This window comes from Anser cygnoides, chromosome 1, assembly GCF_040182565.1.
Source record: "Anser cygnoides isolate HZ-2024a breed goose chromosome 1, Taihu_goose_T2T_genome, whole genome shotgun sequence".
NCBI lineage: Eukaryota > Metazoa > Chordata > Aves > Anseriformes > Anatidae > Anser > Anser cygnoides.
The window spans coordinates 13,570,339-13,591,493 of record NC_089873.1 but is presented as its reverse complement, the minus strand read 5'-3'; the positions used below and the strand labels follow the sequence as shown (position 1 = coordinate 13,591,493).

Sequence of the window (21,155 nt, the reverse complement as noted above, 5' to 3'; positions counted from 1 at the left end):
AACCTACAGATAATCTGCGCATGCAAAATACATGATGGTAATAAGAAAGGCCAGGAGGGTGCTTTTGTATGTTTCTTAGAATCGCCTCTCTTTTTAATGACTTATTCGAATCACTCATTAAAAAGCAGTGTTGTTAACACTGTACTGCAGCTGCAAGTGGTGCTCAAATTGAGCCCCTCTTTCCAGCAGGTGAAACGCAGCACCTGCTTTGAATATGGTATACATTAAATCGGTCTTGCCAACTAACCACTTGCCAACTTCTTTTAACAATGGCTGATGTCTGTCATGGGATGGGGAGAGGATAGTAGTTATCAAGATGTCCAGTCCCTTTAAGGCTAGTGCCTTTTTAGTGCCAAATTTCTTCTCTCAATTTGTAAAGAAAGCTTTGGGTACAACTCTCACATGTTCCATGACTGTGGCTCTTCTTAGGATTAAAATATATATATATATTTTACCCCAGACTTAAGAAAGAGTGCTTTTTTGAATGCCCCTATATTCCTGCCCTAAGAACAGCCCATGTCCAACTCTGCATTTCATCTGCACATCGTTCCTCCCTCTAAGTAGAGTTCACAGCCTGCTACTCAGATACCACGCACTTTTCTGCATGTGCACCTGGAACTGCCATTTCTTTGTGTATAGAGCAGGCCCTCACTGACCTCCCAAATCTGATTTCTGTTAGAAAGTACTGAGAACTAGAGGTCAATGATAAACCGAATACTAATGGTCTGATGCTGCTTTCTTTGCACCCCAAAATTCATAATGTAATCCATGGGAATTTGAGTTGTACCAGGAATGCCAGTTGTATTACCCCCCTTACTTTTTATGGTTAATTGTTGGAAAACAGAACAAATCCCTCCATAGTCATCACTCCATGCTCTTCATTGTCAAGATATTCTCACATTTTTGGCACAAATGATTTAGTGAGGAACTTAGGTTGCATTTGGTGCAAAGAATGTTCATCTGTACTTTGCAACATGAAAATACAAATTATATATCCTAGCTCTAGCAAAGAGTTTTTATGTGGAAAAGCATGTTCATCTGCTATATCTTTTTACTATAAAGCAATGATTTGAAAAATGCATTTAAATTAAAGTCTAAACATAGTTATAATAAAGAACAGAAATAGTTCAAACATTAGGTAGTTATCTGAATATTCGCAACATTTATGCCAAATTTAATATGATGCAATCTGTGCTTTTATGACATGTTTATTATGTTTCTAAAAAGTGCATGCTGAATTTTATAGAAAATAATAATATAAGCATTGATTTGAAATATCAGGAAATAATTTGTTCAATTTTTATTTTCAAAAGAGATGAAAAGTCCTATATTGCCTCTAAACCTCATCAGGGTTTTATGACTAATCACAGTGCTGCATGCATTGAAAGGCATTTTCTAACTTGTGTTGTATTTCATTGTTTGCTGTCATTGGTTTTACACTAGAATAAGGTAAGTACTTTCCCTGAATCAATATCAAATACATGTTGCTGCTACAGCTACAGTACTTTCACAAAGTTTTGTCAGTGACAGATCAGTGGAAAATCCGTTGTACTCTCGGAGATGTGCCAGGGAACTTTTTAGGGCCCTGGTCCTGCAGCTCTGCCCCAGGGAGTATCAGGGGAAGTTAAGCTTAGCTGAACACGTTCATCACTCGTGTACTACAGCAGGAACTTCACTAAGGCTGCAGCCAGAAGCATTTTTCCTTCTCCTTCAGTGCAATAAGACCTGCGAGTGGAGGGCACCCAGGGCACTGCTTGGGCAAACTCTTAGCTCTACATGGGAATTCCCACTTTTTTCTGTAATTAATGACCACAGAGCTGAAGCTACAGCCGGGTAGAATATGTCAGTGAATACGTACGCTGGCATAGACATGCATGCCTCTTGGATGCACAGCAAGAGCTTGCCAGGTAGTTCTTGTTTCTTGTAACTACACTGGTTTGTGCTGCCCCAATTAGATACTGCTAGTCAACACTGTGACTGAGCTGTGGGTTCAGCTGTGGGCATCTCACTGGAGCCAAAGAATGTTTGTCATTAATATAAGCCATGAGGACTTCAGTCAGAGCACATCGTTTTTCTCATAACCCCCCTACAAAGCATTTGTAATTCAGCCACAAAATTTACCCAAAGCCTAGTCCTGAGAAGCATGCCTTTGCTGTTTTCTAAGGATTTGTTCATGTTTGGTTTGGTTATCTAAATATTTTTGTTTCTATTTGGTTCCCAATGTTCCCATCAATCAGAAATAAAAACATGAAAATAAGTGACATTAGATATCTTGCTTTTTTTTACCGCATATTTTTATTCTATTTGGTTATGTTCTATTTTCACCAATTTTAAATTACAGATTTTACTTCAAACTATGCTTTTGGAAATATACAATAGTCAGAACAGTCTGCTAAAGACCCAGATGGTCTACTTAAGAGTGACTTCTTCTCATAAACCGTTATTGTACATATTTACTGAGTATGCCCTAAACAGAATTTTGTTTTTCTATATTGACTGCGTATTGTTTTCATCTAATCAGTATAACTCCAGTGACTCCACTCAAAAGTTGCGTAGGGTTTCCTATGTAAACTAGAGCAGTATTATCTTCTATTTATTTTTTACCATGAATGCACCCAAAACTGTAGAATAGATTATGCAGTAATTGCTCCTAGGATTTGCTTTTGTTGCTGTTTGCTTCATCAGCAATACACAGATAATTATTTTGGATCTGCGCTTTGCATCTGATGGTTCAGTGAATGGACAGAAAAGGAAGAGGGCTCAGTGCACTGACAGGCCATTACGGACTTGCAAAGCAGCCTCCAAGTTGCCACTGATAGCCGAGCAACATTTCCCCTCCGCACCCTCCATTATGGAAGGGGGGCTTATTCCTAATACAGCTTGATGCTGCCTTGCATATTTTGGGTGCTCGAAACAAGAAAATAACAGCAATGTATGTCAAAGCCTTTATCAGTCTGTAACAATACAAATGAAGTTTATTAACAATAATATTGAAAACACTCTTAAATCCACCACATGCAAAAAATGCATAATTCTGCCACAAAATTTATTACATAATTCTTATTGTGATCTTACAAAGCACTATTGGTCTCTATTATCCAGTGCTTTTCTCCTACCAATATGTAACATTAATTCAGAGAAATAAATATAGACTTATTCTCATTTTGTGAATATCAGACTATACATGATAAACAATACAAGGCAATACAGTACTGTACTTTATACAATATATCAATTTACCTATAACAAGAGTGAAAAACATGCCTTTGTCTATAGTAAGCATGAAGTTTTTATGTGGCATCTAACCCAGTAGCTGGGAAGCCTACCTCAGACTTCAGTGAGAACAAGTTTGAACAAAATCAGTACATGTAAAATAAACATTTAGTTCTTGGCAATTTACATTGCTCTGATTTTTCACAGACTGCAGTGTTCAGTGTAAGACAAGGAATACATATGTTTTCTTTGTTTGTAACATCTTGAACATCTTCTAAAATAACAAAACAGACTGAATATACATTTAAAGAAATAGTAAATCACTTCTGTATTTTTGGTAACCCTTTCTTTGTTCCTTTTATTTTTTATTTCATTTCCTTTTTTTTTTTTTTTTTCTGTTTGTTCATTGTTTTAAACATCATTACCATAACATTAAGGCCAAATACAAAATGGAAGTGAAATACAGGCTAGGCGTACCTAGCAGCATCCAAACCAGTGACAACCTCTGCTGAGCTGCTGCTGAACATGAGCAGAGCAAAGGCAGCAGGACCCTGGGACCAAGGACTGCAGCTCAGCGTGCCCTGGCTGTCTAAATCTTGACTAAGCTGACGATCTCACAGCCAAGCTCAATCCAAAATTTAACCAGGTCCAGAAACGGCAAATATTTCAGCCAAACACGTTGCCAGGCTCCACTTGGTTCCGTGTACCCAGAGCAAGGCCACTTGGGGTTGATTTGAGGAAGTTTTTGCTTCTCAGGCAACAGCAAAGTTAAGGTTAGTTAAGGTAAAGTAACGGTTAAGTCAAACTAAGCGCCAAACACTCTAGAGCACTGACTTACCGTGAGAGTGCAGAAAGTTGTGCCGAACACATTCATAGTCACCAGGAGCTGGATTTTGTCTCATTCTTGTGTGTACATTCCAGTGGCAAAAAAAGAGGAAGGTTTGTTTTTCTGTAAAATTGGGTAAAGAAATTTCCAAGCTAGCTGGGAAGCAACTTGGAATTTCTTGAGGGTTTATGTTCCAGATTTTGACGCAACTGCTTTTATTCAATGTAGTTAATCACGACCTAGATTAGCTGTTGAAAATGGTGTAATTTTGTTATACGTATTTTTTAGATAAAGTTATCATACAAAAGCCAAAGCTATCTTTGCCTCTGGAAGATCATAGTTATTTTGCAAAGCATGCAATTATTTCTTTTTCCTAGGGGTCATATTCACTAAAAACAAGCTTATGCACTCACAGGGAAAACTCACAAATGACGACCTACCTTGCACCCACAAATGGGAGATTTGTTGACTGCAGTATCTGCTGCAGGCCTTTATTTCATGTATCACCTTTAAAATCTGATGGACTCCTTGGTTTGGAGGCTTCTGGTAACATTCAGTCCCTTGGATTGAGATGTTTAGGCCTGGCATCCTTCTCCCACTGCAAGGTGAAATGAGAAAGCACAGGCTCCTAAGAGGGTAGGGAGGACTGGGAAAGAGAACCAGAAATTAGCCTGAGACTGCACAGATTCACTGAGACTTCACTGTTCTTTCCCCTGGAAGCCAAAAGAAAATTTGGCTGCGTAGTTACCAATGCTTTTTTTTTGTGGCTGAAGCTCCTTTAGTCTGTTGGAGTTGTCCTTAGTGTCTGCATGGTTAATGCTGTGCCCCATTCCCCGAGACAAACCGCATCCTCTGGCTGCATATGTCTTGTGTGCATGTTTTCCACGGGGAGAAAGGGGTGACTCTCAGGTGACTCTGTAACTTTGCCTGGCCGCAGTATGAAACTATTTTGTTTTTAAAAGTAGTTTCCTGATGGAAAGGTCTTTCCCATACCCTGGGCCTGCAGTGTGCCACAGTGGCTGTCTCTTACAGCACCATCTCAGCTGCTCGATACGGCCAAGCACGCTGTGAGCACTAGGTCTGGGAGGAGGCATCCTGTGTAAGGACTACAGAAAGCACAAAACTTTTCATTCTCATATAACCCCGAATGCAGTTTGACGATAGGTTTACACAGACCTGTAGTTTTATATACGCCCTGAGGGTACAGATATCCACGTAAAGGGACCAGGACGAGCCGCAGCCAGACGAAGCCCTGTGGCTGTTCAGCAGTCCTGTACCACAGCTCTGCATGCAGAGCTCTGTGTTCCTGTATGCAGGTCTCTCCAAGTTACACACACGTCTGTATGTGCACGAGGACGCCCCACAAATGTTCCAGCTGCATTTCCAAAGCTGCTGACATTTGCAAACTGAATCCAGCCCTCGGGGGCTGGATTTCAGGTGCCCAAGTCCCAGGCAGCATTGTTCACTGCTGCCCTCTCATGGTTCCTTCTTCCCCCAACAGAAGTAAAAACCTGAATGAGGTGGGATGGGTCTTTTTCCTCCACGTGGGTCTGAACAGGCGTCCCTCCTTCAGTCAGGATGCAGTCGGGCTGTCTCTTGCCAGGTCTCCTCCCGGACGCAATGATGCTTTCTTCCCAGATCTGTCTTTAATTTTGGTTGGGGAGTGTAGGAGAGGGAAATGTTAACTCTACGTAGAAGTGTTATACTTCATTTCCTCTATAGTAAAAGTAGAAGATAATGATGAGGAGTAAAGCTTTTCCTCTGTTCTCAAGATAAAGCAGTTAATGTTCTGAGACGGAAGGTGACTGGCGTATAAAGCCGCAGCGGAGAAATGCCCCGCATTGAGAGGGTACGAAGTGCATATAGCTTAAGTGAATCTGGCCCTAGGCATCACAGGCTTTAATTAGCTGAAAGCTCTTAACCTTTCCCTAAGATAATGAACTGTAAATAAAAGCAAAGTGGGACAGATTCTCAATTGCCTTCTTCCTTGTTGTACAACGGGTCTGCTTTACACCGCTTTACATGGCTTGAAGGGCTATGCAAGGAATAAGAAGAATCTGTCCCACTAGCTCACTGCTCCAGAAGAAATTTAAATACCTATAAAAAACTAACGTTCTTCTCTTCCTCCCCCAACCCCTTCGATTTTAACAGCACTCGCAAACAAAATTACATGATGAATTTTTCACGGCAACATGGGCTCAGGCATTTCTACAACAGAAGACGAAGGTCACTTAGACGATATCCATGAAGAAACGAGAAATTTATTTTTTCCTCCCAACATGTGATGTGTTGCTTTCCATTCTTTAAATCTAGCACTGCATCTGGTTTCAGGACTTTTCTGCAACTGGCTTGATGAATAACTGAAAGCCTTTCTCAAGGCAGAGTGTACACCACTTTTTCGCACTGTGAACTAATGAGAAGTGACTTATTTTCTCATAGGTAAATGTTTTAATGTTGATGTGTCTGTGAAAATTGTGATCTGTTGTAATATCAGTTTACAGTGGCAGTATTGGAAGTAAGCAACTAATTCTGTTTAACGGGAAAAAAAAAAGTTTAAGCACAAAGACTTTTCAGATTTTATCTTTAAAAAACGTACATACTAAGTACAGAATTTAACATTCTTTGTCACATAGGTATTTAAGTGCACTGTATTTCAGCTCTGTGTCATTTTATATGATTAAGTTATCATTGTTTGTCCTCTTTGTATTCTCTTCTACAACATGACACATTGGCACTGTATTTACTTGTTTTGTTGTTGTAATATTTTTTGCTGCTGATTTTTGGGCTATTTACCTTCTGACAAAATGTATTAAAAAAAAATCAAAGTACCTAATCAAGAAGATAATTACAAAAGTAGTTGTAAAGGCGTTGGTATCTTTCAGTCTTATTCTTTGATATGTCTGTTGGCTAGCATTGTTTTGTGGATAAAGAAAAAGAATGCTTGACATTAAACTTTTTTCTACTGAGCAGTTGTGGATGAAGCCCCAAACAGAAGTCCCCATTTCCTTGTCTAAATGTAGTCAGTTCTCTGCAACTGATTTACTTACAGTAACTGCCATTTGGTGTCTGTAGTAATGAAGTGATTTGTAAACAGTGAACGTTTCATTGTGTTCTCTTTGGTGTTTGTTTCTCTTGCGGGTCATGTTTGTATCTTCTGATAAAGTTGTATCTACACCAGCAACGTTATAATGCCCCTATAGCCCTGAACTGTCTATTATCATAAATAAAATGCTTCACTTTATGGTGAACCAAGCTAAAGATCCATGCTTCAATAAAAATGTCAACAAACGATTCTGATGTTAGACTTTTCAAGCCACGTGGGCTTTACAAGAAATCATAGACCAAGTCATTTTACTAAATACCTAGATTCTAATGCAAGCACTGATTTTTATTTTGCTTGGATACTTAGCACATCACACCTACCAGCACTTTGAAAATAGCAGTGTCTGCAAACACAAACCAAGAGATCTTCCCAGGCCGATCCATTGGCACGGCATGGTTGCTGGAACAGTTTGTAGTGCAAGGAATGAAACGGGACCACGGACCAATGTGCACTCCCACTTTTCTTTACCTGCAAACCCAACACCGAGGTGTTACGCACCTACAGCATCAGTGTACACCTCACTGCTTGGCCAGTGCATAACCTCTCAGGACGGAATATTTCACAAGTCAAAGTCTGAGGGCAGATAGCAGTGCAAATCGGTGTTTCCAAGCTCTGAGGACTACCATGCAGCACAAAAGGAGCCTGCTTCAAAACAGACAGAAGTTGCTAATTGTTCACACAGTACTAGATAGCTGATCCATTGCAGGCCTTGCTAAAGGATGTTGCACATGTGAAATGTTTTCCTCGATGCAAGAGGAGACTGAACAAGTCCTTGGAAGAAAAATCCATCATGGGTTAGTGAATAGAGAAACCACAACACGTTCAGGAAATCCTCTGAACCAGTAATGATCTGGGGGCATGGAATGGGCAAGTATCAAAGAGGAGTATCATACACACGTCTTATGCTCTTACATCTTTTATGTTTCTGGCCACTGGTTGTGACACTATAACGGTCTGAACCAGTACAACATTTACTATAAATCCATGCTCAACTACATAAAATGTGTTTAATTTTTAACTTTTCAATCAAAGGTATCTGAGCAGTGCAGGACAAAAAAAAGGCCATTCAGTGACCAACTAGTTAGTCAAAACCTTGGCTAGGTCAAAATTATGTAATACATCTTTGACTGGAAACTTACTGCAAGAGCCCAGCTTCTTGCATGCTTTCAATCCTTGAAACAAGATAAAGGATCGATTCAGAGAAAGAACAGAAATAAATAAATGACGTTATTAAAGAATATAATATCTTAATGTTTGGGCAAGAGATTTTAAATTATTGCAAAAGAAGTATCATCCATTGAACAAACAAAAATGCAAGATATAAGCACTCCTGTTTTTAAGATAATTTTATTTGTCCTAATATGAAAATACGTAAGTTACATTTCAATCTAAAATGTTTGCACAGCTAGTGTTTTGCTAGGGAGTTAATTTATATTAAGGACAACAAGACAGGTACAATGAGGCAATTAGTCTGACTTCATTTTGCAGATAAGAGACCAGCATAGTAAGAGAACACACTTTTCACAATTGTATTTATTTCTCTCAAATAGTGTACGTAATCACTGAGGAATCCCTCAAGGCATTTCACAAGAGTTGACTACAAGCTGCGCACAGGCTTTTCTCAAGAAAATCATCCCTGCTGGTAGATTTCCAAGTGATTTTGTTGTTTGCCCTTTCCAGATTCCAGGAAGTTCTTCCTCAATTTTCTTCCATTCCTATGGCACACAAGGTAGCATGCACATGCAGTGTGTTTACTGTATGCACTCTTTCATTTTTCCTCCCATATGACTGAAAGCAATGAGTCATCTGACACTAAATAGCAGTGAAATAGCAAGGGTGACACATCACATAGTCAAGGGCAATAAACCAGTGACAGTGCTATAAAATGTACTGACAAGCTTATCTACTGATACGAAACTTTGGCAGTCGTAACTATGAGTAGCTTTAGTAGGCCTTGTGGTCTTTCGCGTTTTTCCTATCAGCTCATGGACCCATTATTCAAGTAGAATAAGGAGAAAGTAAGAGAAATGAAATGAAAATAGAGAAAGAGAAAGCTCTTCCCTGCCCAGGTGTTCCTGGAACAATCAAAAACAAAAGTTACCATAATTTTGCCTAAATGATCTTCTCTTGAGCTTGCTTCATTCAGAGATGGTGACATCAGCTTAACCAGAAGAAATGTGTGGAGCACAAGTATTTTGAAGGACTGAATTAGGATTTGAATGAACAGGACAATTTAGAGAAATGGGTAGAAATTAAATAAAAAAGCAAATACAATAAAGGACAATATGTTGTCAAAGAGCAAATGGCCTACCAGCATGCAAACTAGGTAAATGTCTGGTGAGGCAGCAAAACTGTAGGAAGAGAATCAACAGTGTAAAATACAATGCAAAATGGCATTGTTAAATATATCAAAAGAAGATATCAATAAAAGAAGTTATCAATTTATGGTAAAACACAGAAAACATACAGCTGTCAGTGGTGATAAAGTACACAGCAGTTATCAGCTGTTGAGCTCTTCACTTAAATATAGATGTAAACAAACTGCAGAGATTTCAGAGTATAGCACTAAAAACAAAACCCTTAAGACTATGACCTTCCAAGTAGATAGTTGGTTTGTTTAGTCTAGAAAGCAAAACACTTGGGAAGAGACATGAGAGCAGTTATAAACACGAGTCTGTGTTTTATTCACTTTCTTACCCTTCAGAGCAAATGCCACTGGGTGGACTTGCTGCCCTAGCACCATCTCATTATTTACACATCAGTGGGAAAAGGGGTCTGGGTATTGTCCAAGCAGACTGTGGCATGAGGTTCCACAAGCCCCATGGCAGGACGCTCAGCAACCACTATGCCAGCTGCCAGCAGCCACGCAAACAAACAGCAGTGTATGACAGAAAAATCCCTCTCAGTTCAGCTCTGCAGCAGCACGGTCCAGAGCTAGGTGTGACTAGATGTGACTAGATGTGACTAGATGTGACTAGATGTGACTAGATGTTAACTAGATGTGACTCAATGCTGGAGCTCAACAAGGGAGCTGCCTCAAAGAGGAGCTGGTGGGGGAGCCTCAGAACCAAGTTAGACCAGCAAAAGGGCTTGCCTGCCTTAAGCACGGCCCTCTTGAAGGACTGCTACCAGTCTGCAGCAGCTGAGACCACACAACCACATGCAGCACATTGGCTGTGAGTCAGTGAATGGAGTACCCACCGTCCACAAGTGGTAGATCTGCTCCTGGAAGAAAGGTGGCATCTGGAAGACAGAACTGCCCAGTGTCCTCCTGTTATTGATGGTTTATGACTGTTGCTGTTTTCTTCCCCTGTTCTTCTCAGTTCAGCTGAAGGGACTGATCTGGCAGCGAGCCTAAGGACGTAGGCCCATGCATGGCTAATTGTCACAGAGCCTGATGGGGAGAGTTTGAGCCGGCACCCGGCAAGGCAGGGCCCAGTAAAAACAGCACTCCTGGGGTGGAGGAGTACTGTACACACTGTACAGGAGGACACGGGTAACTGCTGGGTCAGTAGTTAGAATCTGTATTTCTTTTGAGAGAAAACAAGTTGGCAAAGCTTCTTTAGGAAAAAAAAAAAAAAAAAAGAGTACAGGGTTTGTGCTTTTGAGAGCCATACAGGTCAAGGGAGGTCTGTGAAGAAGTTTGTGGCAAAGTTCTTCCAGAGGTTACGGCTGCTTCCCTGACTGCCTCTGGGCCAAAGGCAGTACTGCGGGAGGCACTGGCAGAGCCACAGGGGTAGCAGGGCTGCCACTGCCAGCACCACACACACCACTGATAGCCCTTGGTCCTTCTTTCCCTGCCCACTAACTATCCATACACGGCAGCCTTCTGCTGGTATATTGCCCCAAGCGTGCTGGAAACAGCATGTGCAAAGCCATTCAGCTGGTTTATGTTCGTAACTACGCATAATCCAAATGGCACCCAGCTTAGTTTGTTTAAAATCCAATCCTTCTCAAGGGACATTGTAAAGAATTTGCATGTCAAGGAAATTTTCATGGTGAAAAGGGAAATGTCCTAATGTTCGGGCCTCTGATATGATAACTGCTATTATGGAAGATAACAAAGCCTGATATGACTAGTGTATCTGTACAGGAGATAGGTAGTAACTAATTAACAGGAGCACTTTGAGAACCAAGCCAAGTGCCACTGAAAGCATGGGGAAAATCCCAGTCAATCTAAAAGTGTATTTTACTTCAACCTGTAAATACCCATCTCTACTGATTTGGCTGGTTTGACCTGTCCTAGGACTTTCATAACACTCAGTGGTCAAACACATACAAGTCTTTTTCTGCCCTATAAAGTTGAGAGATGGTTAGCAGGCTCCTGAGGGAGTAACCCAGGCCACCTGGTGCAATTTGCCAGCCTGGGAGGCTCCACCACAGGTCCCCTGTGGAAAGCCCACCCCAAAGAGACAGCCTAAAGTGCCACAAGCCTCCACGCTCCCCTCCCGCCCAGCTAGCTGCAGGACCCTATTCACTGTCAGAGGTTATTTGAGGAAGAAGGAAGTTGGGAAGGGAATGCCCTAAGGACCGAAGCTCCAGCCAGAGAGCGAGGGCTGGATCCTGCCTTCAGCAGCGCCTCGCAGCTTCCCTTGTGCTGCCGGAGAGCAATGGCTCCTGCTGCTCCAGAGCCCGTGGGCCTGAGGAGCCCTCAAAGCTCACGCCGGGGCCCTGTCATCACACAGCTCGGGTGGTGTGTGCACCAGTGACGGGTTGCCCACAGCTATCCTCCGCAGGAATTTTTTTTGGCCTCTCCAATTGTCTGTATTGTTTATTCTGCACTAACTTCTCCTCCCATTCTGTGTTTTGACCCCAAATCCTCTTTTCATCTTGCTTCTACTCCGTTCAGCACTATATTAATCCCTGCCCTTCTCTCGGAGCTGAAGTACTGAAGCATCTTGTCCCATTTTAGACAATGCTGGAAAAAGCAATAAAAAGAACTATTAACCTTCCCAGTGGGTCATGCTAAAATGTGCACAAGAAATTAAAACCAGCTTTATTTCATGTATTTAAATGCAACTATTGACACAATTAGTTTAACGTAATTCCCACTGCGGATTACTGTAAAATTAAAAATGATTTATAACTTTGTGGATTTTCTAGCAGGAAATCTTTACGCTGCTATTCCCATGTTTGTTTTAAGGTTTCTCCTTTTCCTCCTCTTCGTGCAGCGTGCACAAGCACAGCTCTATCCATTGTATGTTACTGCAATATGTGCTTTAATGGTAATAAAGCAATCCAGAATTTCAGTACACCAAAGGGGATGCAACATCTCCCTAAGCTGAGCACACCTCCTTTCTCATACAAGGTACAGATGCCAAAATCCAGAAGAAACAATAATAATAATAATAATAATAATAATAATAAAAATCTGGATAAATAAACCTGTATCAGAAAGATGTCATTCCCAAAGTTAACTCCATTTACCCAGTTCCATATAAAACAGTGGCACCCAGCACCACTCTACACCAAGTCTGTGGCAAGTCGTCAATAAATTACTCTGAAATTGTTTTTTTTCCTTCAAAATGCCAAAATGTTATACCCTGCTGGGGAGAAGCGCGGTTATAACAAACCTCTTATTTAAAATACAGCTTCGGAAACGTTTATTTTTGAAAGTTCTGTTTGACAACACTGAAAGTACTGTATTTGTTTGATTTTAAATTTTATTTAAGTTACTAAAAAAAACCTCTAGCCAGGGCTATAATGCCAAGGAGTCACTTTAAGGTTTCCAAAATAATGCGACTCAGTAAACACCGGGTTCTACAAGTCTTTTTTAAGGGGAAGGGCAGGCGGGGGAGGCCGGTGCCTCCTCAGCCCCCCACGCGTCCCCTCAGCCCCGCCGCCCCTTCCCGCTGCCGGCCGCGCTGAGGCGACGGCGGCGGCCACTCCGCCAGCCATGGGCACTCGCCAGCCCCGCGGCATCCTGGGATTTGTAGGCGGCGGCCCGTGCTCGCCCGGCGGCGGCATGGAGACCGCGGACTACGAGTCCCAGCCGCGCCCGCGGCCGGCTGACGGAGCGGGCGGGGCCGCCCCCCTCCCCCCCCTCCCCTCCCCTCCCCTCACTACACCCTGCCCGCGCCCCCGGCGCTCACCTTGGGCGCGGAGGGGAGGCGGCGGCGGCGGCGGCGGGGAAGTCGGGGCACGGCCGGAGGGAGGCAGCGGCTGGAGGGAGGTAGCGGCTGGAGGTGAGCGGAGGGCGGCTGGGCTCGCCTGGGGGGGCTGGCCGGGCCTCCTGAGGTGGGAAAGGGGGTTCCTCCTGAGAGAGGGAGCCGTCCTGAGGGGGTTGTGTTCCCTCCTGAAAAAGGGGTCCCCATCCTGAGGGGGTGCCCCCTCCTGAGGGGGGTCCCTTCTGAGGGGGGTGTCCCCTCCTGAGAGAGGGGTGTCTGTCCTGAGGGGGTGTCCTCAAGAACAGAAGAGGGTTGAGAGATCAGTCATTTCCTCATCTAATGCTTTCAACCCTCCGATGCTGAGCTGCGGGCTGTTGGGGTCAGAGCCGCTGCCCCAGTCACGTACCAAGCAGAAATAATAACTGCTTTCATCTTTGCTAGCTTCAACCCGAAGATCTTCCAGACCTTTCAAAAAAAAAAAAATAATATTAACAGGATTGAGCTGTGCTTTTTGCAGTGTTCTGGCAAGGGACAGGACTGAGCCTCCCCCCGGTGTCAGTGTTCTTCAACTTGTGGTCTGCGAGCTGAGGGAACGTCCTGAACTCCATAGAAGGGATCAGTGAAAGCAACTGGAAACGCCAGCCAGGAAAGTAAGTAGGCTTAAACTTGTTGTGCTGGTGCACGAACTGCTTTTCTACAAAACTTCGGTGTCTGAACGTTGAAAGGGGGCTGAAAGCTGCCTTCAGGATGCTCTGAAATTTCAGATACCCGCGTGGCTGTTGCAGCTGGCATCCAGAGATATGCCATCAGTAATAATCATTAAAAACCTAGCTATTACTGCCTTTACTTTGTGATGACTCAGCAGAAAGTACATTCATATCTATTCCAGTCGCTCAGCATTAGTTTGGATGGGGAAGACTGACAAGTCTGAATTAGCTCCTGGCCACTGGCTTTTTTTTCTCCAAAGTTTTCACAAAAGGAAAGCAAAATTTCCAGAGAGTTTCAAAGCTTTTTCTCCTAAATGTGCAATACAATATATTCTAGGTAATAGACATCTTTACTTATGAAAATTCTGTAGCATAAATCATATGGTACTTTATTAGCTGCTGTAGAAATGGTACAATTAATCCCCTTACCTGTACAGCTTCAGGCAGCAAGTACGTGTGGGTTACTTGCACTGAATTAACTCTGTGGAGGTCAACTCTAGCATTGGCCTTCCTCAAGGGATAGTAATCATATTTTGAAATAGTTGGTTTATGGCAATTCCAGGTGTTCTCGGGACACGTGATAGAGGTTCCAGTACTGATTTTAGCAGTGTTTCTGACTAAGCTGCTTTACTGATTGTCTTGCAATGCACTGCCAAACATCTCTGAAACGGAATGGCAAAAGCGCTACTCGGCGCTAGCATTGGTTACCCTAGTTGTTACTGAACTAGGGGACACAGCCCTCAGTGAAGCAGTAGCAGCTATAAATCATACTGTAAACTTGACAGGCTGCAACCAGAATAATTTGGGGAAATACTGAGGCGCAAACTGTGTCTGGTTTATTTAGTAGGCAGTTATTAAGGCTTAATGTGTCATTGTCCCCATGTCCCCAGTCTGAATGCAGTGCGACTGAAGCATTTACATTAGAGTAACTTTCCTAGCAACTTCTGTAGCATCAGAACTTCAGCTGGATAACAGAAAGACAAAGGACCTCAAAGAATAATGAAATGACAATGACACTCTGTCTGTGCGTGTCTAGGAGATGCTGATTTGATGATTAAATTGGAGTATACAAAATTCCTAGGAATAGCATGTGTTATATCAGCTGTCTTTTCTTCCTCTGGAGTAACAGTGGCACACAGGGAGAAAGCCAGGAGGTCTTTCGTGCCAATCTACTAATTATGCCACCTTCTTTCCAGCATGGAAACAGGTTGCTTTACTTTATTACTCAAGATTCAGTAGCTGTCATGAGTTCCCTCGTTTCTTCATGCCAGTCGCACTTTTTCAAATAGCTTTACGCGAGGGTCTTCTGGTGTGTCATGCATTTCCCTGTGACCAGCATTCACTTCCTTCTGAACCTGATGAACTGATAGACTTTTCCATAAGAACTGTTCTTCTGAAGCCTGTGTTTTATTGTCTCATGGGTTGGTAGATCTATAAATTTTAACACAAGAAGTCTACGCTGAAGTTAAACTTCTCACACTCAAATCAAACTATTATTTCGCAGTTAAGTTTAGAGAGTTAAGCGCCTTCTTTATCCTGATGTTTCCTTCTCTAGACATGTTAAGCAGCATAATGTTGTCCTGCTAGATCAGTTACGTCGATAAGATCTTGATTTTTATTAATGATCATAAAAGTCCATATATGAATAACTGGCCTCTGTGGGAACCTGGGCTACCTTTCCTAAAGATTTGCATTAATGGTTTCTTTTCTTTTGTGCTGTAGCAGGCTGGGAGGACCTTCCATGTGACAAACAATAGCGTGATTGCCATTTTGGGAGGTTTTTGTCAATGAATGGGTATTTTCAGTGCCTAGGTGATGTCTCTGTTTCCTCAGCCTTCACTGAAGATTTCTTACCAGTTTTGCACAGGTGGTGGGTCAAGTTTTGCTGCTGTGCTTTAACTTTTGCCTACCTTTGTGTATGTCCAATTTTGTTTGGGTTCTTTGTGGTGTTTTGTTTTGTTTTGTTTTTCCAGCTAATTAATATATTTTAATAGTCTAAAACCTGAGATTCTGACACCTAGACTGGAGTAGAGATAATGTCAGATTGCTCATTTTCATTCATTTTATGGAAATCAGGGTCTGAGACAGGGCTGTGGCTTTTGAGAGCTTCTCATATAATCTCTCATAACTAAAGCATGGGCAGAAGTTTCCAATCAGATTAAGGTTAAGCTGGCTAGGCATTGCAAAATCTGAATTTTGGGCAGCTGGTGTTCATGGAGCAGAATTCAAAACATAATATACCACACAGGAGAAAACTTGCGTCACTATTCCAAGGTGCCTGTCGGGGAATGCTGCCCGCTCCTGTTGTGGCAGGAGCTCTGCTGAGCTCAGGCATGTCTGGAACAAAACCACAGGTCTTTTTCATAGGTGCTGGCATCTTTAATGCCTTCTTTAAATGCTGAAGTTTTGCTGCTGCTGTCATACCTTTATGGCACAGCGTGGTTGAAGTCCTTTTCCAGAGAAAGGAAAACCTGAGTTCAGTTACCCCTTCAGCACATTAGGGTTTAACCTTGCCTCTCCCATTTACTAGAAAGGTGCCATTGCTACACGGTTTTGACTGCAACACTGTTTTATAAGCCCTCCCCATTTGTTTCAGTTTTAATATTTCTTTATCTTCTGGTCTGTTTCAAAGTTCAACGTGGAATTTTGCGCTGTACTTCTTGGCCGGTTGTTTTCGGTTCTGTAGTGTGTGTTTCTGTTTTCTTTTCCAGTTTCATGTTTAAAATTGATGCTTGCGATCTTTTCCAACATGGCGTTGCAGTGCTGCAGATCCTGCTGTACTTGTGTCCACATAGCTGACCCGAGCCCTTTGTATGTGCATTTCTGAGGAAAGGAGGTTCTTGCAAGAAGTTGTCAGACCAGGAAAATAACTCAAAGAACTTTTCTTCATTTCATTTGATGATCCTCGGCCCAGGCACCCTTGTTGCTCTTTCAGTTCTTTGGTCGTTGCACCCTTGTGTTAGCTGTTGAAAGAACCTATTCATTCTAGGAGTCAGTTGGAGAACTCTTCTTTGTCCCTACAGTCCCGTTTAAAGTAAGCTTTATTTATATCGTTATGAATCTGGCACAGATGAGGTTTTGGTAGGTGGTCTCCTAGCTTTGCTGCTTGCTTGAGTGATGGGCACCACTACTGTCTTACAGCTCTCCTCAGAGTATAGATATCTTCAGCTCTACCAAATAAATGGCACCAATTTATGAAGACCTCACCAACACGGCTGAAAATCTGGTGCTTCAGTGGCCTTGTCGGGTTAAAGTACAACTGTGAGGGCATGAGCCTGGCAGGCTGTTTCATCAGTCCTGTACTCTTTACTGTAAACCTTCAACATAGGAAAGTGTTCAGTGCAAACCAATAACTGGAGTCGGTCCAAAGCAATTTCGGGATGTTGTCCTTCGTAATTGCACTGTTGGGATTGTGGAGCCGTTTCTTTAGCTGGGTAAAGATGAGTGGTTTTAGCTTGTGTAGCAAAGAGCAGGCACAGAGCTGTCACTGCGGGGTTGAGGAAGCAGACTGTGACATAGAGGGGGAGGACTCATTAGGTGGCTCCTCCGCTGAGGAAAGTGCATCATGTAACTACTCCCTTCAGCACACTTATTGAGTGGCAGCTGGTATTTAAGCTCCCAAGGAGTGCTAGACACACACTTCTCTTTCTGTGAGTTATCGTATCAGCCACAGAAGAAAAGCAAAGGCATACAGTGAGTGCAAATAAAGGAACGACTTGTTGTTTAACGCGAGAAGCTTCTGTTACGGGTTCATTTTGCTTACTGTGAATTTTAAATATTTCAAAGAAAAGCAGTACTGGCCACTGCACGCTTGTGGCCTTCCTTGGCGTCAAGATGTCGAAGAAAGTAATTTCCACTGGCTGGCAATCACCTTCAGAGCATGAGGCAACACCCTTAAGTACATAGGAGACAGGAAGACGCTATCGCCTGGATAACCTAATCTTAGCCAAGTAGCAGTTGCATAAACACGGGCAGGGTATGTCACAGGTCAAGTCCTACTCGCTGCTTTTGTAGGATTTAATTTGATACCTATTGCACAAAAGGCATACCCAGAAAATGGGTGTTAGGAAGTAGCTGTCAAAGAGCTGTTTCTTCTGAACACAGAGCCTCACATGGATAGAGAAGTTGAACTTCTCTCTCAAAACTAGCAGGAGAGTTGCAGCTTGATTAAAGAGTTATTACTGCTTTCTCAGAGAATATCTGCCCTATGTGAAACTCTTTGGCTTTTTCAGAAACAAGAATCCTTCAGGAATTTCTTCAGGCATGACAGTCGGTGTACCTTGTTCTGCAAAGGGGCAAATCCTTTCTGAAACAATTAGGAAGAGGTTCCCTAGAGGACCCTTGGAGAGATTTGAAAACCTCTCATTAGTTAAGTAAAGTAGTTACTTCATGCCTTGTTTTCAGCAGTGAAACTGGGATATAAACTTATAATCCTCTTCTAAATCCCCTCTTCCCTCCTCCCACCCCAGTCGTTTCTTCCTGTTAACATTCTGTGGCTCGCTATCCTTCAGCTTCCCTATGGCTTCAGAGGTTCGCACTATAAATATGATCACTGAAATTAATCTGGTTATAAATAACAACCTTCTGCCTTTTTTTTTGTTGTTTATTTTTAGCCTGATGCAGCCAGTTGAGAGGCTGGTGGTGTGTGTAAACAGGGCTGAGGAAGCAGTCTGTGATGCAGTCTGGGAGGGCTCAGTAGGTGGCTTCTCCGTTGAAGAAAGCTTACCGTGTAACTATTCCTTCTGCACAGTCAGGCACTTGTTTGCTGTCTGCTTGTTCCACTTTGCTGGGAAAAGATGGATAAAGGGTGCCACGAACACTTCTAACGTTCAGCTGGAGGTCAGTAGTGCACTAAGGTTACATGGACCGGCAAAGTGATTCTGGGTTAGCTTGGTGTGTGTGCTTGATCGTGATTCATGTTCTCTCCTCTGATCAGCAACTGGATGGCTAGAATGAAGACTGCTCTAATAAAGTTTTTGGCAGTGAATTTCCCCTGAGGAACTGAACCTAGCTAATGATTACCTGGCCCTGAGCTACATGAAGGGCTGTGCATCCTTATCAGTTGGCTTGAGTACAACACAGCAGTCATCGGCCACGATACCGTTCTGATTAACTTATCTGATTCCACTGTCTCTAGCTACTGCTTCTGGAGATCAAAAGGAATATTCCGGGGGGGTGGGTATGGCAGATTCAGACCGTCCATGACCTTTGCAAGGACAGCAAAGCCACAGGAAGTACAAATAAGGATGATCATATTTCTGTGGGTTCTCATGGACATCAAAGTGTCTGCACTGGAAACAGAAGCCATCTCTTATCTGCGTCTGACTGGCAGGGAGACTGGTGTTTGCTGCTCAAAGTGCTTCAGGTGTTTGTCTTATGTGAAACTGATTAAACAGCTCAATCAGTGTAACAGGTTACCAAAACATTATCTTGTTGAAAACAAACACAAGATTGCTATTTGATAAGAGAGAACATTAGATACTCTAATAAATTCATTAGTCCATGGAATAAATCATTAGAAGCTAAAGTGTTTTTTTTTGTCAAGGACCATGAAGTATGAAATACCCCTTAGGCCTAAGGGGTAAGTTACGTAACTTTTTAAAGGTCTGATTTGTTACCATTTTCTGAGACAAGGATCTCTGTGCTTCACGTGTTGTTGTTACGCTCTTTTCAGTGGATAAATGATCAGTTTGATACAGTAAATGTCATGCTGAATCAGCCTGAGGAAGGTGAGGCTGCTGCTGCTCCATGTCCCCAGATCCAACCGGTAGCAAGGCTGAAGGCATGTTCCCAGCAGGTACACAGAGCACACATACACTGCATATTTCTATATATATTTGGCCAGCCACACTGATTAGACAGACAGCACCAACATATTCTCATCCTTTTACCTTCCTGGCAGAGCAGCATGGAGATCCACAGCAAGAACATGCAGAAAGACATATGTATGTCTATAAATTTATCTGTGTAGGAGGTGGATCCCTCTGGGCTCGGACACGCAGGGTCCAGTAGCTAGCTCCTGCATCCCACTGTCCCCACTTGCTGGCAGCTGGACCCCAAAGTCCCCCCCAGTTGCTGCGCATGGACACATGTAGCTGGTCTGGACTTCCCAGCTCCTGATAGCTGCCCACCCTCTGTGCTCTCAGCCCTAGAGGTACAGAGGTGCTCCCACACCCAGAGCTGGCTGCAACGCGCCAGGCCCCATTGCTGGTCACCCTGTGCTGCTCTGGGTGTGTGGAGATGGGCCTTTGATGGGCTGATAGCTCCTGCCGTGGGCCTGGGAATAGCCTAATGGTGTTATTTGGGCTCCCCCTCCTGTCTGTGCATCTCTGAGGAGCTTTTATCATGTACCTGACACAGTCTATGTAGCCATCTTGACTTTTTATGTGGAATGGAGTGGAAATTTTATCTGTCTAAAGGCTGAACGGGGATTCATAATCCTGATTTTATTTTTTTAATGTCTCACCAGAAAGTCTCCCAGAGTGCATTTCTTAGCTTACAACCTGCACAGTGAAAATTCCGTTCAGTTCACAAGTTGCTTCTTAATTTGTGAAGCTTTATACGAAGGCTACAATTCCAAGCCATCTATTTGTTAGTGGACTTAGTGGGAGTAGCAAAGGAGAAAGAAGGATGATAAGCACAGTCCAAGGAAAGTAGGAGAGCTCATTGACCCACCCAGTCATTTTACAAATGCTTTGTGGCTTTCAAAAAAACAAAACAAAAGAAAAAAAACAAACACCTTCTATTCCAGCTTGCTATCATTTTATAATTGCTGAAGATAAGTAGAAGAGCATAGGGCACTGTGGAATGAGGCCAGAGAGAAGAAAGCAATGTGGGAGGTTGTGGTTCTTAAAACTGCCTCAGTTTTGTGCCTAGCCTCTTCAGACCTTGCAATAGCTCTGGTTTTCAGTGCACATTTGGTGGAACATATTTTATGTAGCGTGAGTGTATGTTTCCACCAGCCTTCTGGCTGATGGCAGTCCGCTGTTATTTGTAAACCTAAAGATACTTAAATATTCATTAGACTTTACAGTTCACGATCAAACTTGGAGTTCCCCAGCACAGATGCATTCCTCTAGCATAATGCTGTATTAGTACTTCCCGCCCACGCTTTGCCAAAGCAACTCTGTGCTTAGCTGCCAGAAGGAAGGCTTTCTGCTCTTTCAAAACAGGCAGGTCATTATTCTTCATGTCTCCAA

The 21,155-nt window shown here is 42.8% G+C and overlaps 2 protein-coding genes across 4 annotated transcripts in view; both read left to right on the top strand.

Moving 5' to 3' along the window:
• RELN (reelin) overlaps positions 1-7,330 on the top strand; it is a 293,331-nt gene extending 286,001 nt beyond the window's left edge. The window contains exons 64-65 of one of the 2 annotated variants that reach the window (XM_066986910.1): positions 1,314-1,449; positions 6,191-7,330. In XM_066986910.1, coding sequence (XP_066843011.1) covers positions 1,314-1,443 — 130 coding nt within the window. In that variant the 3' untranslated portion in view covers positions 1,444-1,449; positions 6,191-7,330. The remainder of the gene's footprint in view (positions 1-1,313; positions 1,450-6,190) is intronic. The other variant, XM_048068408.2, reaches the window with a different exon arrangement.
• A 5,837-nt stretch (positions 7,331-13,167) lies between these two features.
• Positions 13,168-21,155, top strand: part of SLC26A5 (solute carrier family 26 member 5) — a 33,708-nt gene continuing 25,720 nt past the window's right edge. For both annotated transcript variants that reach the window (XR_007165096.2, XM_048068409.2), the window contains exons 1-2: positions 13,168-13,327; positions 13,767-13,899. The gene's annotated coding sequence lies outside the window, so the exon portion shown is untranslated. The remainder of the gene's footprint in view (positions 13,328-13,766; positions 13,900-21,155) is intronic.